The sequence below is a fragment of the Callorhinchus milii genome, unplaced genomic scaffold (assembly GCF_018977255.1).
Source record: "Callorhinchus milii isolate IMCB2004 unplaced genomic scaffold, IMCB_Cmil_1.0 Scaffold3, whole genome shotgun sequence".
Lineage (NCBI taxonomy): Eukaryota > Metazoa > Chordata > Chondrichthyes > Chimaeriformes > Callorhinchidae > Callorhinchus > Callorhinchus milii.
The window spans coordinates 14,221,014-14,248,280 of NW_024704744.1; the positions used below are offsets into that span (position 1 = coordinate 14,221,014).

General features: G+C 44.0%; 1 protein-coding gene across 1 annotated transcript; it reads left to right on the forward strand.

Moving 5' to 3' along the window:
• The first annotated feature begins 1,120 nt into the window (after nucleotides 1-1,120).
• On the forward strand, nucleotides 1,121-26,875 carry LOC103187109 (nuclear pore complex protein Nup153-like). Its single transcript, XM_042332773.1, has 13 exons — nucleotides 1,121-1,241; nucleotides 6,865-7,056; nucleotides 9,720-9,787; nucleotides 10,748-10,864; nucleotides 11,371-11,559; nucleotides 12,577-12,632; nucleotides 13,584-13,725; nucleotides 16,290-16,371; nucleotides 17,323-17,754; nucleotides 19,733-20,374; nucleotides 21,084-21,494; nucleotides 22,203-22,362; nucleotides 25,881-26,875. Exons 1-13 carry the CDS (start codon nucleotides 1,121-1,123, stop codon nucleotides 25,960-25,962), a joined length of 2,694 nt encoding a protein of 897 aa, XP_042188707.1. The 3' UTR covers nucleotides 25,963-26,875.
• The last annotated feature ends 392 nt before the right edge of the window (nucleotides 26,876-27,267 follow it).

The following is a 27,267-nucleotide window of genomic DNA, read 5'->3' on the forward strand; positions in this document are numbered from 1 at the left end:
GGGGGGTGTATTGAGATGGGTGTTTACGGTGTGTGGGGGGGGCTGTATTGAGGTGGGTGTTTACGGTGTGTGGGCGTGGGTGTATTGAGGTGGGTGTTTACAGTGTGTGTGTGGGGTGTATTGAGGTGGGTGTTTACGTTTTGTGTGTAGGGTGTGTATTGAGGTGGGTGTTTACGTTTTGTGTGTAGGGTGTGTATTGAGGTGGGTGTTTACAGTGTATGTGTGAGGGGATGTATTGAGGCGGGTGTTTACAGTGTGTGTGAGTGTGTATTGAGGTGGGTGTTTACGTTGTGTGTGTGGGGTGTGTATTGAGGCGGGTGTTTACCGTATGTGGGGGTGTGTTGAGGCGGGTGTTTACGGTGTGTATTGGTGGCGGGTGTTTACGGTGTGTGAATGGGGGGGGTGTTGAGGCGGGTGTTTACGGTGTGTCTTGGGGCGGGTGTTTACGGTGTGTCTTGGGGACGGGTGTTTACGGTGTGTCTTGGGGGCGGGTGTTTATGGGGTATATTGGGGGCGGGTGTTTATGGGGTGTATCGGGGGCGGGTGTTTATGGGGTGTATCGGGGGCGGGTGTTTATGGGGTGTATTGGGGGCGGGTGTTTATGGGGTGTATTGGGGCGGGTGTTTATGGGGTGTATTGGGGCGGGTGTTTATGGGGCGTATTGGGGGCGGGTGTTTATGGGGTGTATTGGGGGCGGGTGTTTATGGGGTGTATTGGGGCGGGTGTTTATGGGGTGTATTGGGGCGGGTGTTTATGGGGTGTATTGGGGCGGGTGTTTATGGGGTGTATTGGGGGCGGGTGTTTATGGGGTGTATTGGGGGCGGGTGTGTTATTCGCTCCGCCCTCTGATGACCCGGATGACAGCGCTGAAAAACATAAACAAGAAAACAGAAACTACACCACAGACTGTGTACACAGTGCACACACACAGTGCACACACAGACTACACACTGCACACACACAGTGTACACACTGCACACACACACTGTATATATACTGTACACACAGACTCTATATACACGACCTACACACACTGACTGTATACACACACCCCCTGTGCACACCCCCGGAGCTGCCGCAGTGACGGGCACAGGGAGCGGCCGCGGTGTGAGCCGCCGCCATGAGGCCGCTGCTCCGCCGCCCCGAGTCCCGCTGTTTGCTGAGGGCCGCGGGGCTGATAGGCCCGACCCCGGCCCACAGCCCGAGCCTCGGCCGCACCCGAGAGGCCGAGCACCGGACAGGTGAGGGGGTCACTGGGGGTGGGGGGGAGTGTCACTGAGCTGTTGGGGGTGGGGGGGAGTGTCACTGAGAGCTGTGGGGGTGGGGGGGGAGTGTCACTGAGCTGTGGGGGTGGGGGGAAGTGTCACTGAGCTGTGGGGGTGGGGGGGGAGTGTCACTGAGCTGTGGGGGTGTGGGGGAGTGTCACTGAGCTGTGGGGGTGGGGGGGGAGTGTCACTGAGCTGTGGGGGTGGGGGGGGGGAGTGTCACTGAGAGCTGTGGGGGTGGGGGAATGTCACTGAGAGCTGTGGGGGTGGGGGGGAGTGTCACTGATAGCTGTGGGGGTGGGGGGGGGAGTGTCACTGAGAGCTGTGGGGGTGGGGGGGGGGAGTGTCACAGAGCTGTGGGGGTGGGGGGAGTGTCACTGAGAGCTGTGGGGGTGGGGGGGAGTGTCACTGATAGCTGTGGGGGTGGGGGGGGAGTGTCACTGAGAGCTGTGGGGGTTGGGGGAATGTCACTGAGAGCTGTGGGGGTGGGGGGAGTGTCACTGAGAGCTGTGGGGGTGGGGGGGAGTGTCACTGATAGCTGTGGGGGTGGGGGGGAGTGTCACAGAGCTGTGGGGGTGGGGGGAGTGTCACTGATAGCTTAAGGGGTGGGGGGGGGAGTGTCACCAAGAGTTGTGGGGGTGTGTGGGGGGGGGAGTGTCACTGAGAGCTGTGGGGGTGGGGGTAAAAGTCACTGAGAGGAGTGGGGGTGAGAGTCACTGAGCTGTGGGGGAGTGTCATTAAGAGCTGTGGGGGGAGTGGCACTTGGAGTGTGGTTAAGGTATCACTTGGAGGGGTGTGTGTCACAGAGCGGGGAGAGAGTCACTGAGAACGACAGGGGAGAGAGTCACTGAGAACGACAGGGGAGAGAGTCACTGAGAACGACAGGGGAGAGAGTCACTGAGAACGACAGGGGAGAGAGTCACTGAGAACGACAGGGGAGAGAGTCACTGAGAACGACAGGGGAGAGAGTCACTGAGAACGACAGGGGAGAGAGTCACTGAGAACGACAGGGGAGAGAGTCACTGAGAACGACAGGGGAGAGAGTCACTGAGAACGACAGGGGAGAGAGTCACTGAGAACGACAGGGGAGAGAGTCACTGAGAACGACAGGGGAGAGAGTCACTGAGAACGACAGGGGAGAGAGTCACTGAGAACGACAGGGGAGAGAGTCACTGAGAACGACAGGGGAGAGAGTCACTGAGAACGACAGGGGAGAGAGTCACTGAGAACGACGGGAGAGAGTCACTGAGAACGACAGGGGAGAGAGTCACTGAGAACGACAGGGGAGAGAGTCACTGAGAACGACAGGGGAGAGAGTCACTGAGAACGACAGGGGAGAGAGTCACTGAGAACGACAGGGGAGAGAGTCACTGAGAACGACAGGGGAGAGAGTCACTGAGAACGACAGGGGAGAGAGTCACTGAGAACGACAGGGGAGAGAGTCACTGAGAACGACAGGGGAGAGAGTCACTGAGAACGACAGGGGAGAGAGTCACTGAGAACGACGGGAGAGAGTCACTGAGAACGGCAGGGGAGAGAGTCACTGAGAACGACAGGGGAGAGAGTCACTGAGAACGACAGGGGAGAGAGTCACTGAGAACGACAGGGGAGAGAGTCACTGAGAACGACAGGGGAGAGAGTCACTGAGAACGACAGGGGAGAGAGTCACTGAGAACGACAGGGGAGAGAGTCACTGAGAACGACAGGGGAGAGAGTCACTGAGAACGACAGGGGAGAGAGTCACTGAGAACGACAGGGGAGAGAGTCACTGAGAACGACAGGGGAGAGAGTCACTGAGAACGTGGGAGAGAGACACTGAGAGCGTGGGGGAGAGTCACTGAGAACGTGGGGGAGAGAGTCACTGAGAGCGTGGGGGAGAGACACTGAGAGCGTGGGGGAGAGACACTGAGAGCGTGGGGGAGAGACACTGAGAGGGGGGGGGAGAGACACTGAGAGCGTGGGGAGAGAGTCACTGAGAGAGGGGGAGAGACACTGAGGCGGGGGAGAGAATCACTGAGGGGGAGAGAGTCACTGAGAGCGTGGGGGGGGGGGGGGGGGGGGGGGGGGGGGGGGGGGGGGAGAGAATCACTGAGAGCGTGGGGGAGAGGATCACTGAGAGCGTGGGGGAGAGGATCACTGAGAGCGTGGGGGAGAGGATCACTGAGAGCGTGGGGGAGAGGAACACTGAGAGCGTGGGGGAGAGGAACACTGAGAGCGTGGGGGGGGGGGGGAGAGAACACTGAGAGCGTGGGGGAGAGAATCACTGAGAGCGTGGGGGAGAGAATCACTGAGAGCGGGGGGGAGAGAATCACTGAGAGGTGGGGGAGAGAATCACTGAGAGCGTGGGGGAGAGACACTGAGAGCGTGGGGGAGAGAATCACTGAGAGCGTGGGGGAGAGAATCACTGAGAGCGTGGGGGAGAGAATCACTGAGAGCGGACAGAACATGTCATTGAGATGCATTGCCCACCAGGAAGCTCACAGGGAGTTCCTTGTATCTGTTATCCACCGAATCACGGCTCAAAACTCGCGCTTGTCGGATGTCCAACGACCAACTAGTGACTATCCTCCTCAGGCGGGGAGGTAAGCGGGAGCTGAACTGGCTCCAAAGTGACGTGCCTGGCAACGGATGCCGGGATCGAGCCAGCCCTCCGTGGGGATCTCGGTCGTCTGGTTCCAGAGTATTCCAGGGCACTGTTGATGGCAGTGCCTTAAGGGGAGGACCTGGAATGGCAGACCAGACACTAAGCTGACCAAATAAGTGTCACTTACAATGGGGAGAGTGTCACTGAGAGGGTGGTAGGAGGGGGCAGTGTTGATGAGAAGGGGTGGTGTAGGGTGTGATAGACCGGGGAGGGGGTAGGGAGAGGCACTGTCACCTGAACGCCAAGATAAATTCCCTTCTCTTTTCCAAATGGTGTCAGGGATTCTTTCAAATAGGCAGACGGGATCGCAGCCCATCCAGTGTACTTATAATAATACTAATGATAATAATCCTTGCATTTGATATCGTGACTTATCATGTCGTCGAAGAGCCACAAAGAGTTTCACAGCATATACTGTCAAGTGATTTAACTGTGTATGTTGTGGGTACATACTTCTGATAATGCAGAACTTAGCCAGCACTGTACTGGAGTTTCAAACCTAGAAAGTCACTGAGTTCTTTGATATATTTACTGACCTTAACTGGCAAATGTTTCTTGAGTCTCCACTGGTAAGTAAATTTACCAATCTTGACATATGAGTGAGTGTATCATGGGATTTTATCACATTTCCATTGCTTTTTTAAAAAAAAAGTTGAACAACAAGAAATATGATTCTATTTCTTGCCAAAGTTGGTAAATTTACCAATGAGCTTCAGGGTTCCTGCCAAAAAAGGATTCTGCGGTCCAAGAAGGTCTCAGATTGAATTAATGACCCGTGTTGAGACAGTTAATCTTAGCTGGTGCAGCAGTAGAGGAATTACAACAACAACAACTTGCCAAGGCGGAGGGATTGATGCAGATGTCCAGATTTCAGGGCGAAGTGGCTGAAAGCACAGCCACCAAAGTTGTAGAGGGGGAATAAGTGTTTTGAAGTAGTCCAGAGCAGCTTAGCGAAAGGGACAGCAGTTGGGTATAAGCAGGTTGGCGAGAGAGAGGGGGGCGCTAGGGCATGAATTGATTGTTCCTCAATCGGGAGCCTGGCAAAGACTGGGTTGATGGTTGTGGAGTTTGGTACAGCTGAGAATACTGTGACTGAGTTCTGAATCAGTTAGATTTCATGGGGAGAAAGGACACTTCTTCAGACATTCCTATACATAGTACATTGTGAGTAGAATGTGCTTACTGTGAATTGCTTGTGTTGTGTATGGTAGTTGTGGTGTGTATCTGTATATCCTCTTCAGTGTCTGTATGCTCCCACTCAGCAACACCATCCACAGACATGGGGTTCTCTTCCATATGTATGTGGATGACACCCAACTCTATCTCTCTGCCTTCACCTTGATTCTAGGACCACAGCTGATCAGTCTGATTGCCTATCAAATTTCAAGTCCTGGATGAGTTCTATCATTCTTCAAGACAGATGGCTTTCCTGTTATCTCCTCTCAGTGCCTTCTCATCTTAGGCGCTGAGAGCATCCACCTGCGTGAATCAACACGACACCTCACCATGTGCAGCTCCATTGGCTACCCATCCACCAGTGGATCAGGTTGAAGATCCTCATTCTCATCCATAACCTGGCTCCACCCTATCTCTTTGACCTCCTTCAACACTACTGACATTGCCATTCCCTTCACTCTATGAAAACTAGCCCCTGGCCAGTCTGCCCCACATCAGTGGGAGGGCTTGCTCTCCACCCATCCTTTGGAACTCCATCCCACTTTCCCTTAGTCTCCCCCCCTCACTTGCCTCCTTCAAGCCAGTGTCAAAACCCTCCTCTTCAACCGCGTCTTCGGTCGCCCTCTTACCCCCACCCTCTCTGTCCTCCACCTCTCCTGATCCCAACCCCAGCTTGGGTGCAAATCCTTGACTGTCCAGCGCCTTGGGATGTCCGGATGTGAAAGACGTTATACAAATGTTTATTATTGTCTCAAGGTGTATACCAATTTCACTGCGTTTTCTCTTTACCTTCCCCACCCCCGACTGCCTCCCCCAGCTCAGGTGCCCAGCCAGGATTCTCTTTGAGGCCCTTTGAGACATCCTCCTGAAAAGACACTATATAAATGTAAATTGGATTGTGTGTGTGTATGTATATATACAAAAATGGGTATTATGAAAAAAGATTCTTCCAATTTAAAAATTCTGTTCCTTTCTGTTTTTGTTAACTTATTTTTCTTTTCACATTGTCGTCTGTTTCTGTGTCTGTTTCTGTGAGGGTTTTGTTACAATTGGAAGGGTGACAATTGATCCACCCACAACCTAACTGAATAAAAACAGCAGCATAAAATAGAAAAAAAAGACAAAATAAAAGGGTGAAGAGAAAGGAAAGCAGCCAGAGAAATGACACCATTTTGTGGTGACTCACAAAGTACATCATATATGCAACTTCATAATGAGGGTATCATGACATTTTGCATTTTAATGTTGGCCAAGCTCTGTGTAAATGAGTATGTAATGTGTACTTTCTCTGAGTCCTTTGAGTTAATCAAAGGATTAATTTCAAGCGTTCTAGGACCCTACCCTGAGAGAGGGGTGCTATACAAACTTAGTTGTTAATGAACTAGTTGAGGTAGCTGCATGAAAAATGCCCAGAATAGAAATATAGCAACAACAAAAAAATTACACTTGGAAAGTGCCTTTCACGTTGGGAGGATGTCCCAAGGCGCTGAATGCCAATGAGCAGCCACTGAACCTGGCTTTTGGATTGTAAATGCTCTCTGATCACCAGTTGAACTAGTGTGGTGTGGATCACAGATGAATTGTGGTCCCAACATTTAAAATTCCATCCAACTACAAGGTCAGTGCAATAAAAATCTGTAGGTTAGAAAGAGATAGTGTGTACATAAGCGATCTGAGACTCTACCCCGCATGAAGAGTGCTATATAAATGCAAGTAGTTGTTATTGTACATAAAATCTCACTGTATCAACAGTTGTTCTTTGTTAACTTTCATTTCTAGATGCGGCATCAATGAGTAGTTTTGATTATTTGAAAGCTGTACAGCCTCGTCCCCCTATACGTTCTCATTCCCGTTACCAGTCTGTCTACAACACCAGAAGCCATTGCCGACCTTCAGTGGAAGCATGCCGATTATGGTTAGAGTTGCCAGAGGAGCACAAAGTGTTGCTGGGTTCTACCACTCACACAAACGGTAAGGTTTCACTACTGTTTGTAAACTTCAGTTTGTTTCCTGTGAGTTCTGTAAATGTGCCCATAGAAAATCAGTGGTTTATGAAAGCAAAATCCCGTATAAAGTATTCTTGATTTATTTTTTCTAAACATTGTGGCATTGCTCGGATAAAACATTGCTGTATTAGCAGCATTACATTCATTACATTACAGCATTACAGAAATCTGAAATGAAACCAAAATGCTGGCAATTTACAGCAAGTCAATCAGCATCAGAATGGGAAAGCTTAAGTTATTATTTGGGTTAGGAGCTTGTTTTTGTTTTGTCCTTCTCCCTGATAGCGATTAAGCAGAAGATAATCAACTCCTGGAATGGGTTCCTATGAAGGGCAGTTGAAGTTAGGACACAGAAAAACTTTTACAGAGCAATGGTGGTCGGGATCCACCTGGAGTACTGTGTATACAAATCTAGTCACATATCAGTGAGGACATTTTTGCATTTGAGCAGATACAGAGAAGGTCAACAGTGTTGATTGCTAGAATTAGATACCTGAGTTACATGACGAGGCTATAGGAAGCAGGGAATGTTCACATTGGAGAAAGAACATATTGACTCTCAATAAGTATTAGAGAACCAAACCCCAATAAATGTTTAACATAGTCACGGACTACAGCAAGAAGGCATAGACTCCAGCTCAGAACCAGTAAAGTCAATGTATAGTTTATGTTTAATTATTTTCGAAACAATATTGAAATTAAAAAAGGCCAATTTTTAAAAATGGATTTCAATATTTAAAATCAATATTTTACATGTATCTATCAAAGCTTGTTAGTTACTGCATAACGCATAATATTGACTTAAATTGTTGCAATACTCAATATCTATTTATGTTCTATCTTGATTACTGCACGCTGGGAGTAGAAATAATGGCACCAATTACTTCTGTTACCTGCATAGGTTAAACCAGTCAAAGTTCCCTATGAAATAATTTGATCTTGCTATGAAAAAAATATTAGAAAGTTTGTTGATTTTGTTTTGCTGGTTGAATGTGACCTGTTGCAGAATGGACCTTTGACTCCAATTGGATATGGTGGGTATCCACCAATACCTTTGATTTGAGACATAAGAAAACAACTCATAGGTGAATGCATGTAGTAGGAATGCAGCTTTTTAAAAAGATTAGAGTTCATTTGTTTTCTGTTGAAGGATCCCTGCATTTCATTCAATGCTGGAGTCTTCATAGTCTTGTGGGAATCCAGCTCTAAAACTCATTATTAAGTGGGTATTCATAAAATATATGGTAAAACTGCATTTGATAGTTCCATGATCTTCAGCTACCGACCTCTCTGCAACTTGCCTATCCTCTCCATGGTGCTACAATACAGCTTCACTCCTTCCATTCCTAGCTTTCTCTGCTTGAGCGCATCCACAGCTCCAAACCTACCCTGGTCAAGGTTGCCAACTTCCTCTCTTATCTACAGCCAGAGTCTCTTCCTCCTCATTCTCTTTGACCACTCTGCCACCTTCAAACAGTCAACCACTCCAGTCCTCTCCACTGTCTCTCCTTCCTGCTCCATCTTTATTCGGAGAGTAGACTGAGTGTCTGGCACATGCCCATTCTTCAGAGTATCCAACCAAACAGATTTCCATGCATCCCATCTAGACATGGAAATGCCAGAGAAAGATTGTTGGAATGGAATGCGCGCGCTCTCCCTGGAGGGAGGCATCCTGCTTACCTAATTCAGAGCTTTGTGGTGGGCAACACATCCCAGTATGAATGTGTTGCTCCACCTTCATGGTTCTGCCTTTTCCTAGTTTTGGTCCTGACCATTCCAGAATCTTCAGTTTGCCTCATCCATTGCCCTCTCCAACCCTGTCACAAGTCACCTGCTGTTTTCCTCAGGACTCTATCCTTGGTCCTCTCCTTTTCACCATTCATATGCTCCCTCTTGGTAACATCATCTGCAGTCATGGGGTCTATTTCCACATCTAGACGTGTGACACCCAACTATATCTCTCTGCCTCTAACCTCGATTCTGTCAAACATCAATTCTCAGTGAGCTCTAAATTTCTTCAGTTGAATTTTAACAAGAATGAGTGAGGTTCTCATGTTTGGCTGCCATTAGTACCTTTTCAACTCAGGCTCTGACTCTATCTCGCGGAGTTGGTGCAAAGTTTTGTTTGTCCTCAATTGTCTTTCAAGCCCTGAGTCCGTGCTTTCACTTGCTCAGCTTTCCTCACCCCCAGAACATTGCCTACCTCCATTTTTATCCCTTCCATCGGGCTGCTAAATCCTTATTTGTTCCTTCATCACTATTCCAATATCCTGCTCACTGGACTTTTCTGCTCCTCTCCAGACAAGCTGCAGGAAACCCAGAACTCTGCAGCCCATGTGCTCTCCCATACTAGGCTCTGTGGGCCTTTTATCCTTATTCTTGCTTGGCTCCACTAGCTCTCCATTCCCCAGCTGAGATCCTTTTATTTATATAAATCTACTGCTTCTGCAGCAAGAACAATGCAGTTGTTTTACAACAAAATCCAACCCACATTTTATTTATAATGTCTGTAAAATGTATTCATGGAAATTTTGTAAACAAGACCAACTAGCATATATGCATATGGGTACTACTGAATGCATAATATTAAGAATATCCTTATTTATTTTTAATTTTACATAATTACAGATTCAATCCAGTGGATCAACAGGAATATGAATAGAATATGGCTGGCTCTTTCTGAGGCTCCTCTTCCTGTAAGCAGCCTGGCATTATTTGTAGATTCATATTTGTTAATTATCGTCCAGACTAAATGTATTTGGATTTGTGAAGTTATGATATGCCATTATTGTAAGCGCTCCGAGGTGCTAGCCACATGAAGGGCGCTGTATAAATGCACGTTTATCAAAGCTTGCACAGCACAGAAACAGGCAACTCGTCCCAATCAGTCCTTGCTGGTCTTTATACTTCACCTGAGTCTTCACCCACTGCTTTATTCAATTCTATGAGCTTCTCTTGATAATTTCAAGTCCTGGAAGCAATCCTGTTGCTTTTCTCTGAGCCCCTTTGATGCCTCAGTGTAACTTTGAAGATAAAGTTTTTAAGGGAGTTTCTCCTGGTATCCTAGCCAACAATCCCCCCAAATAAAATTGATCATTCACTTTATGGTTGTTTGTGGGACACTGGTGTGAGGAAAGTGGCGGCCGTGTTCGTCCACAAAGCACACAAGTCACTGCACTTTACAGCATATCCTGTGAACCTCTTTGCGATATCCTCCTGACGTGAAAGGCACTATACCAAATGTAAGGATTACTGTTGTTATACATCTATTTCACTTCCATGGAGTACATTGCTGTGCAGATATAAATGCAGGCAAGAACATTGTATTTTCATATAAAATTCCACCTCTTTCAGGTTACTAAGTAATGTACAGAATGTACAAGCACTGAAAAGCATACATCGATCCTTGGTTGACATTAACTTGCATTTATATAACGCTCTTCATGCAGGCAGCATCTCAGAGCATGAAAGAAACAAAGCACTGAAATGTTACTGTAGCAACCCTGCTGTATTATTTTACAGTATAAAGCATATGGAATAAATATTTGCTTGTTATCTGTATTTGTTTTTAGTAATTATAAAAGCGCTGTATATTTTTGTACCTAGTACACGCTTGAGATGCACGCAGTCAAATACATTGACTTTTTATTTTACAGACTACAGTACGTCAGCAAATTAAAAAGTCCCAAAGGAGCCCCACAAAGTTTGGCTTGTGCAGCAAAATAGCAAAGCATACATATGTCCTGTTGGAGAGTTTGATAACCCCAATAACTGTGAGTACTGAAAAATATGTTGGAGCTGTGCCACTTGAAAGATGAGAAGATGTCATAGTCAACACAATGTTCTAATTTAAAATAAATCAGTGCTATTGTTAAACTCATTCTATAAAATCTAAAATAGTGGGTAATCAATGTTGCAAACTGCATCAATAAATTGTATTTATGTAGCGCCCTTCATGAAGAGTACCATCTCGGAGCGCAAAGTGGACGTCAAGTCAGGATTTGGGCTTGATTGTGTTTTCTGTCTTAAGCTCACACATGAACAACCACTTTAGTGAGAGGCTGCAGGTTGACTTACAATTGTGGAACTAATTAGTGTCTTCATCAGTGCAGGGCAGAACATTTGGTGGTGGGAGAAGGGGAGAATATTTCTTTCAAAAAGTTCAAATTCTCCATTGAAGGAAACATAATGTCTTTGTCATTTTTCAACAATCCTATTTATCCTGTTTAGCCAACATTGTGCTGATTTTAAAATGAGTATGTTTGCCGTTTTCTTTCAGAAAAATCACAGTCATGAGGCCAAGCCGAAGCCTGATGTCAGTTTACGTTCTATTTCAAAGACCTCTCGCAAGTCTTGCTTACAGGAATTGTCTACCCCAGTGAGCTGTGCAGTTGATTTGAATGAGTTGGAAGTTGAAGAAAGTCAAGCACTGAAGGAGATTACACCAGAGGAAAGTGTGCACATAAAGGTGAGCTACATGTACTCCTTGGGATGATTGCTGTTTGTGCAGCTGTGGTGTTGAGACGCCGTCCGGCGTGGAGGGCGCTATATAAATCCAAGTTGTTGTTGTGTTCCTTGTGTCCGTTAATGAATGGGTGAAGATGTAAAGGTGCTAGTGAGCTTTGAAAGGAGAATCACTGAAAGTGATATGGGGCAACAAAGTACGAATGTGGATCTGGTTCGTGTATCTAATCCCAATGGAGCCGTTTAATCTTTCAGAGTTGACAAAATGAGCTCCATGTCTGCAATTACCCTGTAAGGTATGTATGGGGCTAAACTGTCTTAGTGGAGACACAATAGATCTGTAATAATGCAATGAAGAATTGGAGCTGTAAATATGCCCTCAACACTGCAAGTTGAAACCCAAGTGGGTAGGGTATTGCTATACGGGCTATGCTATATGTAAATAATTTCTTATGTAGCATCATATGACTATTACTGTAGTGTAGGTTACTTTAAAATATCAAGCAAAAGATACAAAAAGCCGTTTACATTTAGATGCATGTAGAAAGCTTTAACTAGACTTTTTAAAAAAAAACTGTTCAACTGATTTAAACCACCATTTAGAAATACCAGCTCAAATAACTGTATAAAGTTGCAAGATAATCGAGCAGTTCTAATGAGGTCTGAAACTAAAGAATTATCTTAGAGCTTAATTTGTTATTTGACCCTGAGATTGTGTGTAGACATAACTCATTCTAACCTGACTCATATAATGACCTAAATCTGCTTTGACCATAACATTATCAATGGTAGTGTGTCTGATGTAATCATCATGTTCATTATTACCCTCCTGCCATGCACGCATTAGATATGTTGAAAAACAATTTTATTTCCCCTCATCTCTCGTACCACGCACTGACTGGTATTCCTTTCCCAGTCCCTCCCTAACAGGAAAGTAGATTGGAATTTTATACCATCATTATAGAATTTCATACTCGTTGCTTTAAATCAATACTGAGAATTTGTTTTTCATCCTCCGCAGATAAAGAACCGTAAGCATTCGGCTGAAGTAAAGATCAAAGAGCACCAGCCCCAAAGGTTTGATACTGCTCTTTGGTTCTGACTTTGATTAACAAAAACATTGGCAAGATCAAGTTGTTAAAAATGTACCCATTTATGTCCATGATAGTAGCCATTTGCACCTATTAGCATGCTGAAATGTTTTAAATGTATCCAAAATCATTTAAGAATTTTCTCTCTTAAAGAAAACATTTGTTTCACCTGAATGAGCTAAGTTGGCGTTAGGTTGTTTCTACTCAGCTATTCAACACTGACTCTGGACAACGCAGTAATTAACTTTTGCAAGATTCACAAAACTCAATTTTACATTGACCATGTATTTAAAAATGTGTACGATTCATAACAACAATTTATATTGCACCTTTCATATTAGAAGCACATCTTGAAGTGTTTCACATTGCTGACCAGGAGACTGAGCTGGAGGGAGGGAGCTAAGGAAGATTGGATGTGGGGGGAAAGGTGACCAAAAGCAGATCGTAAAGAAGGTCTTAAGTCAGATTTTTAAGGTGGGGAGGAAGGGGGTGAGGTGGGGAGAACAATGTCTGCTGAAGCAATAAGGAGGAGGTTGCTTTACCATGATATATACTTATGTACATAGACAATACTATGATATACACAAGCGCTCCAAGACACAATCCAGCATGAAGGACCCTTTATAAATGCAAGTTGTTGATTGACCAGGTGTACTAATATTGAGATTTTATTGTGTCATTTTTCTTAACCAAGTCAAGATTATCCCATTCCGTTTGGTAGAGCTTTGAGATAATTCTCCATTTATTAGCAAACCTTCATACAGCCAGGATAAAACAATATGCTGTTGCCCACAAAAATTGCTCCATTGAAAATTGCTCCCTGTCTTTCTATGATTGTCTAACAGGAAAAACTAACTCTTTTAAAAGTTTGAGAAGTCTTTCAGTACTTTATGATGATTTATAAATAAGCTTGCCTCTTTTTCCGATTATTTTGTAGGAGGAGAAATCTTTCAACACATTTATCAAAAGTATCACCTGTCCACCCTCCTAGTAAAAGCTTCACCAGTAAGACAGCCAACAGCCCCAAAGCAAATGGCAACACTGGTTACTTTTCTGCATGGGGCATAGAAGATGATGAGGTATGAAACCAACATTAGATAAAGCAGAAGAATATCAAAAGACAGTAATGCAAGTCTACTAGACTATGACACTACATTCAAGTAGGTCACCTATTTGGGAAAGGATGAAATCTTGATTGGCTCACTTCCAGTTGGCTGACTACCCTAAAGATAAAGTCCAGCCCATTATAATAACCTGTTAGCTGATAGAGAAATGTGGTCTTTAAAATGAGACAGCGTTATAAGCAAGTTATGTTATGCGCTTATGTCTGCGGTTGCAGGAGTCTCTGCTGTTATTCACTGAGCACAGGAAGCCGAACAGTCAGTGGCAGCAAAATAACAGCATGATGTGAGTGACCATACATACTGCTGGCTAAATTGATGGGTTTAAGGTAATTGCCGAGTTCTGATGTATAGCATGATCTGTAAACATATTAGCTGAGAACCAGATCACAGTAAGGAGCCAATATCAATATAAAATAAATCCCAAAGAACAACAATAACAAAATTCCATTTGTAAAGCGCCTTTCACGTCAGGAGGTCGTCCCAAGGCACTGGACAGACAGAGTTATGGACCCAAGCTGGCGTTCGGGGTCAGGGAGGGCAGAGGGGGGAAGCTGGGAGATCGAAAGCACGGTTGAAGAGGACAAAAACAACAAGATTGCATTGAAAGAGCGCCTTTCACGTCGGGAGGACGTCCCAACGCGCTGGATAGTTGGGTTGGGACCCGAGCAGTGGGGAAATGGTCAGGGTCAGGTGAGGGAAGGGAGGGAGCGAGGAGGGGGTAGAGAGTCGAGAGGGGAGGTGAAGGCACGGTTGAAGAGAAAGGTCTTGAGACCGACCTTGAAGGAGGAAAGGGAGGAAGCAAGGCGAAGGCACTGGGGGATGGAGTTCCAGAGCCTAGGGGCTGAGAGGCTGAAGGCCCGGTCACCGAAGTTAGGGCGGGGGATGTGGAGCAGACCGGAGCCAGAGGAACGGAGGGTACGGGCAGGTAAGTAGGGGGATAGTAGGCGGAGAGGTAGGAGGGAGCAAGGCCATGAATGGGGATGGGGAGCCAGTGGAGGCGAGCGAGGGTGGGAGTGATGTGGTCGCGAAGCCTGGTGCGGGACAGTACACGAGCTGCAGAGTTCTGAATGACCTGCAGCTTGTGGAGGGAGGTGCCGGGAAGGCCGGCGAGGAGAGAGTTCCCATAGTCCAGCCTTGAGGTGATAAAGGCGTGGACCAGAGTTTCAGCAGCGTGAGGGGTGAGGTAGTGCCGTAGTCTGGCGATGTTCCAGAGGTGGTGGAAGGCAGTGCCAGCTGTGGCGCGGATGTGGGGAAGAAAGGACAGCTCAGGGTCGAACAGAACGCCGAGGTTCCTGACTGGCTCTGAGAGGTGGAGAGTGCAGCCTTGGATGCTGATGCTGTCAGCGCCTGAGGTGTGGAGGCGTTGACGCGAGCCATCAGGAGGGCCTCAGTTTTGCGCACATTGAGCTGAAGAAAGTTGTCCCTCGTCCAGGACTCGATGTCGGACAGGCAGGCTGTCAGGACATCGGTGGTCGTGGAGTTGAGGGTAGAAGAGGAAAGGTAGAGTTGGGTGTCATCCGCATACATGTGGAAGTTAACCCCATGTCTGCGGATGATGTCACCAAGGGAAGCATATAGAGGGTGAAAAGGAGGGGACTGAGGACAGAGCCCTGAGGGACACCGCACGAGGACGGTCTTAAGATGAGCCTTGAAGGTGGCGAGTGAGGAGGCGAGGCGGAGGGACTGCGGGATGGAGTTCCAGAGGGTGGGGTCAGAGTGGTGGAAGGCCCGTCTGCCAATAGTAAAGCGAGCGAGGCGGGGGACATGAAGCAGGCTGGAGCAGAGGGAGCAAGCAGGATGGTAGGGTGTTAGGAGGTCGCAGAGGTAGTGGGAAGCAAGACCGTGGAGGGCTTTGAAGGTGAGGACCAGGATCTTGAACTGTATCCTCTGTGTGATGGGAAGCCAGTGGAGTTGGACAAGGATGGGGGTGATCGTGTCGCAGGCCTTGTGCGGGAGAGGACACAGGCTGAAGAATTCTGGATGATCTGCAGCCTGTGGAGGGAGGAGTTGGGGAGGCCGACAAGCAATGAGTTTGCAGTCGATCCTCGATGTAATGAAAGCGTGTATGAGGGTTTCGGCGGCCTGTGGTGTGAGGCAGTGGCAGAGCCGGGCAACGTTGTGGAGGTGGGGGAAGGCAGAGCGGGTCATGGCGCAGATGTGGGGTAGAAAAGATAGTTGAGGGTCAATCAAGACACCAAAGTTCCGGACTGGCTTAGTAAGGTGGAGTGTGCAACCATGGATGGTGAATCTGTCAGTGCCTGAGGTGAGGAGGCGCTGACAGGAGACAATCAGGAGGGCCTCGGTCTTGTTGACGTTCAACTGAAGAAAGTTGGCTCCCATCCAGGACTTGATGCCTTACAGACATTCAGTCAGGATAGCATATTCTGTGAGGCACTTTGAGACGTCTAGAAGACGTGAAAAGCGCTATATCAAATGCAAGGATTATTATTATTAACTTATTTCAAAGTTTTAGAAAAATATTTACAGGAATATTTATGTTGCACATATCTTTTAAACAGAAAGAGGCTGACAATGTCCAGTCAGTGAAGCTCCCTTGCCCTATGAATACTGCAATTGTTGAAGTGTCTTCACACCAAACAGGTAATTGCTTTGCAAGATAATCTTATGATCTGACACTTTTTTCCAATTGTGACTTCAGGGTAAAGAGACACATGTATTGCATAGCAAACTGGATACTGTCCCTCAGGTGGGCTTCTGCAATAAGGAATCAACACATACAATGGAAATGCTTTATAATGCACCTTGTTACAGTGAACTGGGCAAAGGGACTTAGACAAAAACAACAACTTGCCCTTCATAAAATATGCTGTAAAGTCACGCTTAACAGTGACTGAACCGTATGGTTGCCGGAGGGCAATGTGGTGGAGGTGGACGAAAGCGGTCCTGGTCAAGGACTGGTTGTGGGGTAGGAAGGACAGTTGTGGTTACTTTAAAATCTCAAGCAAAAGCTACAAAAAGCTGTGAGTCGAACCTGATGCCTAGTTCAGTGAGTTTGAAGGATAGGCGGGAGATGTTGAGGAGGTCAGAGCCGCAGGACCCTCTCTTTCATATGTAAAGAAAAGTCTCTTGGTATATCCTTTGGATACTTAGGTGGCACTGAACCTTCTCAGGTTGAAAGTATTTTAACTTTGAAATTATTATCCAATGGATGTAACATTTGTAAACTCTCAAACCTGATTTTTATAATGCTCCTTTCACAACTTATCAAGGTTGGGGTTGGTTCTCTTAATTGGAATTCTCTTCCAATGACAGGATAACCTCTGCTTCTGGGAAATATGTAAGTTGTATACAGTTTAATCTTTGTTTTTCTCTCCCAGCATACGAAGCAGGAGGAGAAACATGAATACACATTAATGCACTTGGGTACTGCTCTTCTGAAGTCATTTACTCTTAAGATTTATTTTTTCAGCATTTATCTATTGAGGAAAAACACATTTGAGATTCAGGAATTTTTTTTCAAATATATATTTTGATCAAAAACATTGATAATATGGCAGATGTTTTGTAACCCAGACAGTTTTTGTTTTTCAGTGCCCAATTCATCAGAAATATACCAGAATTCCAGCACCAACACTGAGAACCAAAAAGAAGAAAACTTAATCTCTCCTTCCAAGTCAACTCAGTCCGACAAAGTCAAAACAGAAAAATATAAAACCTTTGTAACACGGGGTAAGCAGAGAGCCGACATTCTTTCTGGGCTTGAAACGCAAGTCAAAGCACCAAATTCTACTGTGCTTGGAGATCTCAATATCTGCATTGAAGTTGATACTCCTAAATCACCAGAGAAGAAATGGACTTGTGATACATGTCTGGTTTCAAATAAAGCTCTGGCAGAGAGATGTGAGGCCTGTGAAACCCCAAAATATGGAGTGGGAATGAAAAGATTATGGATCCCACCAGTTGTAGGAGTTGAAGATCTGCACTCATCTGGCAGAGCCCATGAAGAGATTTCCCAATCAAACGGTAAATGTTATAAAAACAATAATCCTTCCATTTGATAGAGCGTCTTATCATGTCGCCGAAATGTTTCAAAGTGCTTCACAGGCTACACTCTAAAGTGTTGTGACTGTGTTATGTGGACGAAACACGGCAGATAATTGCGCACAGCAGTGTCCCACAAACAGTCATGGATTGAGTGACCAAATTATTATTATTTTGGGGGGATTATTATCCCCGGAAAGCGATCCGCCAATCAACTAGCAAGTGGGTTCCTACTTACTGCTAGGTAAATGTTGCATTAATACAAATCATTAACCGCAGACTAGGAACCGATAGTTTAATGGTTTATATTTAAATAGTGCATGTTACATAGATAACGTCTAAGAGAGCTTTACAATGGCTGGGTTGGCTAAATAGGAGAGGAAGGGACTAGTGACCATAGGCACGGATAAAGAGGCAGATTAATGCGGAATAAAGGCAGAGAGAAAGGCGGTGTGAGATGGAGTGAACAGGGAATGGAGGGGAAGCTGGGAGCAGAGGGAAAGGTAGGAGTGGAGTTGAGTGGTAACAATGGGTTCCAGGATTCAGGATAGGGTGGATTGAAGATAATAATCCTTGCATTTGATATAGCGCCTTATCACGTCTTCGAGATGTTTCAAAGCACCTCATAAAATAGGCTGTAAAGTGAATTGACTATATTTTGTGGGTAAAATGTGGCAGCCAATTGCACACAGTAGTGTCCCACAAACAGCCGTGGATTGAAGTGACCAATTTATTATTTTTATTTTTTTGAATTATTACTCACAGAAAAGCAATCCGCCAATTGCCTACCAACTGCTACTTACTTACTGCTAGGTAACAGAGACATGTGGAGTAAGGAAACTTGCCCAACATTTCGCCCTGCTGGGTATCGAACTCAAGTCTCTCGCTTGCGAGGCGAGTGCTCCAACCACTGAGCTGCAGGACTCCGCATATACAGAACTCCAATATAGGCCAGTAGTTGATGGATGTGGGGGAGGAGTGGGGTCAAGAGTAAGTTTTTATTTGAAGAGAGGGAGATTACGTGGGTTTTGAAGGGGAGGAGGTCAGGATCTGAATAAGGGGTCAGGCTTAGTATATCTGCCAGCAGAGAGCAGAGGAAGTGCAATTAAGTAGTCAGCAGCTGGGTGGGGAGGGGGGGCAAGGGATCAGGTAATGAATTTCATGTGGGTTCTAACTTATAAGGCAATGAGAATTTCACGTGGGTTATATGATGATGCACAAGCAGAAATTGAGTTAAATGTGTGAAGAGTAAGGGCAATTGAGGAAGAATTGTCAAACGCATTGGGTAAAATCAGGGAATAGGGGATGTGAGGTGAAGTGGTGAGCATCAATCTGTCTGAGCAGGTCACTTTGTGCGTAATGTGCAGCAATTGACATCAGTGTCAGCCATTTTCAATGTCCCATTAAAACGTGACTTGGGAGGAAGGAAAAGGAAGGGGGGGAATAAAACTGAGAAAAGAGGAGAACGATAGTGAGTGAGTGTGAGGGAGTGCAAAAGGAGCACGAGAGAAAAAGAAACAAGAAAGCAACAAGTGTGAGTGAATAATTATGGGAGGTAAGAGAGCACTAAAAGACAAAAGAGGGAATGAGCATCTCAAACAAGATATAGGAAATGGATCGATACACAGAGTGTGAGTGCCTGAGTGTGAAAGCGAGCACTGAGTGTGTGAGAGTTGGGGAAGAGCAAGTGAGTGGGAAGCATAATTTGCCAGGGAACAAGAACATTAACAAGAACACAGAGAAATAAATTTCTTAAGAGCACTTCACAGGAAATTGCTGTCAAATGTAGTTACTCTATATTTGTAGGCAAATAACGCAGGCAAATTGAAATGAAGATTTACTGCAGAAGATAGCAAATTGAAACAGAACTGGACAGTATTGGTTGTTCAAATGATAATTTTCTCACCTCATGCAATTCCTATAGCTTCATTCGGTTACTATGTTGCTTTTTTATTTACAGACCTCAGCACTAATGTGTGTGGGTTTGAGAATGGAAGATTAGGAATTATTCAGAACGCTAGTGTAGCAGCAATATCGATGGCTTCAGTGGCCTCGTCAGTCTCTCAGATGACTTGCGGTACTTGTCCAGTTACAGAAATCAATTCTGTAAGCGATACCTCACCACTGAGCAGCACAGGTGCAAGAACGACAACAGGACTTGTTCAACGAAGTGCACAGTGTTCAACATCTGAGGAAAACGTGCCTTCTTCAAATTCAGCCTCACAGGCAGTTGGGCAGCTTTCACAGCCGGAGCAGAAATCTCACCTTTCCCAGGCGGCACAGCTTTCACAGCCACCCAAGTACATGCTGTTTAAACCAATAGAGGTCCCAAGTGACGTTCAGTCTCCCTGTGAGCAACCCTCCAAACTTCCTGAGCCTGAGGTGAACCTCAGTGAGAGCACACTGGGGAAAGTAGAAAGGATAAAGCCCTCGAGCTGGATGGCATCAGCGTCAACTTCAACTGCTCCTGATGGCAAATTGCCTGGAAATACAGCAGCGACTACAGTCTTGCATCCCGCAAAGACATCTCACGAAAATGCCTGCTTGGGTAGAGGGGAGCGAAGAAAAAGTGTCCGGGAGGATGGTGATTCACTTGATCCAGGTGAGAAAAGTTCTTATTTCATGGCTTAGCTTTGTTTGAGTTAATGCTGGTTAGTAATTTATTAAATGGTTATTGTTCTAATGGCCTATTAGGTTCCATTGTCCTTTACCATCTTAAAGCAGAGCAGGGTAGACGTTGACCTCAAATGGCTTTTGCTTTCACCACTATTCAAGATCATGAGCTTTTCACTTGAATTCATTTTAATTAATTGAAACAATACGATCTTCATTTAGGAGTATTGCTGTCCAAATACTTGCGCGTCCAACGCCTTAGGACTTCCTCCCGACGTGAACGCCACAAATGTATGAATGCAATTTGTTGTTGTTGAATTTGCCCAGTGGACTCGCATTCGACTGGGCATATTTTTGGCTAGCGTTTCCTAAATACAGCCCTGCCCTTCAAGTTCTTCATTCATGAGCCAGTTAATCTCTCTCATAATTGTGCAAAGCAATTAATTAAGGAATTAAATAAATTTAGAAACTACATAATGACCTGATTTTTCACAATGTTTGTGTTCTCACCAGAATTTATTTTCTTAATTGAGTTCGAGACTTTTGATTAGACCCATTACCCTGATCTGAATTGGGAGAGAGAAAGGGATGATCAATGTTTACTTTTTTCACTCTGTACTTTATGGGCTATGAGAAATATTTGTTGTATGAGTAATTTACCAATATAATATGACACTGCGTTTTTCCATTCTGTGCAGATGAACCTGTAGCAAAGCGATGTTTCAGACTCCAAGACTCATCCATCACCACAAGTACATCACTCCCCTCAATGGCATCTTTTCCAGCAGTTTTTGGTCTGCCCACTTACTCTACCACAAGCAGCAACGCAGCACCACCCGCATTTTGCTTTGGTGCATCAAACAAGTCTGATATGAACACAGGAGCAATGTCCTATATGCCTTCACAAGCCTTACCTTTTGCCTTTGGACACTACAGTGAATTAGGCAGCAACAACACCTCTTCTGCTGGGACATACACCACCTCTGCCTCCAACAGCAACTTCACCCCTGTCTTTGGACAAATGAGCTCAGCTTTGTCTCCTGCCCCATTTAACTTGGGAATGGCTAATGCCAGTATCCCTGGCAATCCTGTCCAGTTTTCATTTGCTGGTATGAACTGTCCTGTAAAACTTTAGATTGTTTTGAGATGTAGTTTTAACCTTGTCTTAATTTTAATGAATATTTGAGGTCAGAAGTTTAAATTCAATGCCACCAATTTATGCCAATCTTCGCATTAATAATTCTGCAAAGTTACTCATAAGTTTGTTTTCTTTGCCACTAAAATGACTTTCTAAATTGCACCTGGTCTACAGTGGGTATTACCATGAAGTCTGATTCAGCTGAAATTTCTATTTATATATCTATATAAAAGTTTTCTGACATGCCAGAGCATTGCATTCACTTCACATTAGTCAAGTAAACCAAAATTGCTAGGTACTGGCATTGAAGATAATATTTTAAACTGTAGACAAACCACTGTTGAAAGAGAAAAAAATCACAAATTAAACTGTTGAGTCATGGTACTGCATTTGCAGAATATTTTATAGAACCTCTTCACTGTAGTCAGGTTACAATAGTAACTGCTTGAAAGTGCAGCTGCACTAAACTACTTGCTGTAAATTATTTGCTGTGCTAATTGTCTTGAATTTGTGTTCTTAATGCCTTTAAAATTCATACCAAACACTTACTTCAAATAAAATGTTAAGAATAACAGTTCTTGGATGGCAATGAAATGTACAGATAACTTGCAAGGAGTGTTTGTGTAGTTATAGGTAGTACTTTTGTGACATGCCAACATTTTGTTTGATTTCCTTCCAGGGCCTGGTTTCCAATTTTCTGGTAATTTGGTTCCAAATTTTAATTTTGGCTGTTCCAGCAATAATGCAGTCTTTCGCTTTGGAGCAAATGAGAGCAGTCAGTCTACGACCAATGAGGGTTTCAATTTTGCACCTTTGTCACTACCTACCTTCACTACCGGGTAAGTTCAGTGAGGTAAAACTCCTCAAACATAACTTCTTGTTTGTCTTATTTCCAAACTACAGAAAGAAGCCTTGGCAGTACTGTACTGACAGTTTCTAAGAAATGTTGCATCTCACTGTACTATAGTGCATGTCAGGTAGTCCAGGTGACATTAATGGGCTCTATGTCTGAATTGGATAATGAAAGTGAATTGTGTAGTCTAGATATTTTGCCAGAGGTTAGTAGTTTTGTAAATTGTGCTGGACAAAACCAGCACATTATTATTGCATTAATTATTTCTCTATTTTGATTCTTTGGATTTATTTTGGATTTCTGAAAGTTAGATATGATTATTTCGCTTTACTGAATGTTACAATAATTTATTGTTTTGTGGAAGATGTTCACGTGGGTGGTTTTATTGCCTCTGTTTGCTTCCAATGTTTGTAAATTGGAAGCAGATCCACAACAACCTTAATTTTCTGATCAGAATGATTCTGGGCTTTGAGAACTTTTTTCTGACTTCTTAATTATAAGTGATGCTTCATAAAAAATATTAAATGAAATATTCCACTTGTTACTAAGTATGACAACTTTAACAGTGTGTACTTATGACATTTTTACTAAAGTGCACATTGTCGAATTTCTACACTTGAAGGGTAATAGGAATATTGCACCTGTTGATTCAGAGTAGTTCAGCTGCATAAACAAGGGGAAGGATTTTAATTCCTTGATGTTGTGCTTTCTAGATTAATGTTTGGTGATTTTTGTTTCAATCACTAATCTAAACTATTGCTTATAGTTAAGTTAGTCTTTATTGCCTTGCCAAAAAGTAACTGAGGCCATGATCTTATCTTATTTATCTTCGTGGAGTCCTGTAGCTCAGTGGTTAGAGCACTCACTTTGCAAGCGAGAGACCTGAGTTCAATTCCAGGCAGAGGGCGAAACCTTGGGCAAGTTTCCTTACTCGACACGCCTAATAATAATCCCTCCAAAACCAAAAACAATAATAAATTGGTCATTTGCAATCTACGACTGTTTGTGGGACATTGCTGTGCGCAATTGGCTGCAGCGTTCGCCCACAAATATACAGTCAATTTGACTACAGACTAGCTGTACCCGTTCAGCTACGGTTGCAACCAGCTTCATTTAATCAGCCTTCACTCTTTCCCTTGGCATTTTTATTTGTCCTTGAAATGCTTGATCTTTGCTTCTCAGGCACCTTCATCCCTTAAGATTAAGAAAATGTGCTATTGAACTTGTTAACATCCCTTGTTCACATATTTGCCCACATATCCTTTTGGGACGACTCCTGTTGGCGGGCTCCTGTTGGGAGGACTCAGTGGGAGGCCTCAATGTGAGGACTCCTGGTTGGGAGGACTCCTGGTTGCGAAGACTACTTGTTGGAGTCCATACATGTGCGATGAGCTTGTTTAGGTCACGATTGGAGATCCCCCCCAAAAAAACAATATGCCCGTGACACTTCCCGATGCAAGACCTTTCCAATGAGACATTTCTCTTCATCAATCGGTTAGACAGACACATAGACAGATATTTCGTTTTTATTAGTATAGATGTATCGCTCTAGAAGGGTGTGTGACTTCTGTTGCTACTTTGTTGCAGAATACCATGCATACCTTTTTGGGGGCTTAATTAAAGCATTTTTTAATATACCTCATCAATGATAGGCGATCCCCGAAAATATGCCCATGACGCTCTCCAATACAAGACTTTTCCGATAAGGTGTAAATCATGTCTCTACGTCAATCGGTTATTGTTTTTTTGGCAGACAGATACACAGACAGACATTTCGTCTTTATTAGTATAGAAGACGAAATGCTTTTATAAAACAAAGTTAAATAATAATTTGGTCACTCAATCCATGACTATTTGTCGGACACTGCTGTGCGCAATTGGCTGCTGCAGTTCGCCCACAAAATATACAGTTAATTCAGTTTACATATATTCTGTAAAGCGATTTGAGACATCTCGAAGACGTGATAAGGCGCTATCAAATGCAAGGATTATTATTGCATTTTTTAAACAAAAGCAATTTGAAAGAAACAAATTTATCAGATAGCAGTGGCTTTTAAGTATATCCCATGATCGGTGCTTTCCCTAATCTATTAACCTATTATTATTCAATATATAATACCAGTTCAGGACAATTAAATAATGTTTGTGAGGACTGGATGTGGAGTAAAGCTAATCTGCTCTGTTTCCAACAATGTGACTACATCAAACCACCATAATTGATGGAGCGATGGATGCAGTTTGTGTCATCAAAGACCACTTGACGATCTTCTTTAAATCTCTGTGTTTCGTATTCTTTTTGTAGCACTCATCCTTCCCTCTTATCTTGTCCTGTCTGATAAAATTATTTGTTCTATTAAAAAAAGCTTCCTGAAAATGTGTGCATGTGTCTGTCAACATTAACTTGTGTTCATGTATATCTAACGCTGAATTATCAGATCAGTAACTTACTAATCCTGTATTGCACTTTTTACTAAATTTCATAAGTGATTTCTCTCATCAAACTCTGGATTACTTTTTATTGACATTCTGGGAACTCCTCACTTCATTTACTCTGAAAAGATGTTGGCAAGTTTTCTGCAAATTTACGTGGCTTCTTCTGATCCAATCTTGGACTCTTTTGAACTTTTCATGGGTGTACTTAACAACTCACTTTGCACTTGCGAACAACCATTATGAAGGGTATACGGATTCTGCTGGCAGATATAAATTTGCACAATGAGTCAAGTACCCTGGAACACATAACTGTTTCCATCACAGCAGCCTCTTTCTAATATCATCACAGACCTTTCTTCAAACCTACTTCACTCAATGTGCTTCAATAGTGAGCTCAACAAGGATTTCATCCCAAAAGATGTTTTATTATCAAACTTACAAGATAAATTGATTGAAATGAAAAAAAAACTATGTGTGATTTAATATTTGGTTTGGTGTTGACTGTCTTCCTATCTACAGTCTAGTTTCTTTTTCTCTTATCTTTATATTTGATGAATGAATGTGTTGTTTTTAAAACTGCTACATATTCATCAACAACAACAACAACAAGATTCCATTTATAAAGCGCCTTTCACGTCAGGAGGACGTCCCAAGGCGCTGCACAGTTGGGTCAGGACCCGAGCAGGGGAAATGGTCAGGGTGAGGGGAGGGAAGGGAGGGAGCGAGGAGGGGGAAGAGAGTCGAGAGGAAAATCCCATGCATTAGCATACCCCAAATTGGGGTATGCATAAACAAGGTGATTTCACTATATAGAGTCCCCCTGGTCTGAACAAGGCTGGGTAGTCCTCAGAGAGGAAAGGGAAGTTTGAGGGCAAGTTACTCACATCCATCTTGCACACCCAGAAAACAATTCAAGGGTGGCACTGGCAGGAGAACCAATTAAAAAGTGAGCGAAAGATAAATAAAACAACTTGGGGACATTTTTTAAAAAGTTGCCAAGGAACTTTTCATGTATAGCTTAGAAGAGATAACAGTGCTGAAATGGTTATTCTCCATTTTCCCCCGTAACAGGACACCAAGACAGCTGAACACACAATCCGCCAGTTCCATCTCCCACCGAAAGATAAAAACTGCTGTGCGTAAACGAAGGTGAAATTCCTAATAAAGCTCCTCTTGCGAGCACCTAGTTGGCATCAGCATTGCACACTGTTTTTTGGTTTCCATTCATTTAATTGCTGCTGCATACTGAATATAAAAGCTAAAGGTTGTACTTGTTTGTTTTACCAGTTATTTCAGATGTCTTGTGTAAGGCTGAAGAACAGAACTCAGTTGTGCCAGAGCAAAATGATTCCATTTAACAAATTCTTGCTGGCAACATTTATTAAAAGATTGACATTTGTTGTGTATTTTTCTAAATGGGGAAGAAATTACAGATAAATATTGTAAGATATGTATATTTTTATCAGATGAAATTAGTCCTATCCCTACTCGAGGCTTGGGAGATATTCACTCTTTGTTTATTTAATGAAATTGTATAATAAAAAAGTTAATGATGTGAAAATATGGCTATGCTTTTAAGGAGCAAACTCGGGCTTTGATTTACTTATGGTTAGTTTATCCCTACATAATTCCTTTTTCAGTTTTTATTTTAATAAGTGATGTACATGCATTTATTTGATTTCTTTGATAATTTCTGAGCTCTGTTTCCTAAGAGCTGGTTATGCAAATATGTGTTTATTGGTAGCAAAGGTTCAGGCTACATAGCTTAAGCTGAATACCAGAGGACTTTATCATTGTGTTTACAGTAAAAGCAGTTAGCAAAGCAACCTATATGAGGGCTTGAAGATCCTTGGCCCCTTTTTGGATTTCTGGATCTGTTCTGTTTGAATTGAATTGGTTCTAGTTTGTTAATATTGTACTTGGATTTTTTTTTACACTTTGCTAAAAGTCTTGATCTTACTAAAAGAGCTGCTTTTTGTTATATTATCTTGCCTCATGTGTATCTTGTGTTTAGAATGTCACATAGGTGTAAAATGCTATCGATGACCCAAAAAATAAAGATCAAATTGCAGAATGTAAGTGAGTCTCGTGTTCTTTAAATGAAAAAGTAATTGGTGATATGGTCAAAAGTATACAGTGACATTTCTGTTACTGTAGATCAAAGATTACCAAGACCCATGCTTTATCCTTGTTGCAGTGTTTTCAACAGTAACAACCTTAGCACAAGCTTATATGTAATGTGGTCTTGGTAGTCCTGAGCCAGGTGGGTCTGCAGTACTCCACCGCAGAGGTTCCCAACTTGGATTCCGCAGACCTCAGGGTGGGAGTTGGTGGGTGGAGGGGGGGCGGCTGCAGACCTGAGAGACTTACTGGAAGTCCAAAGGTTAGAGAAGTCACCGCAACGCAAGGAGCGAATGAGAAAGGTGCATTCCCATGGTTCCATTGCAAGGTATTTAAG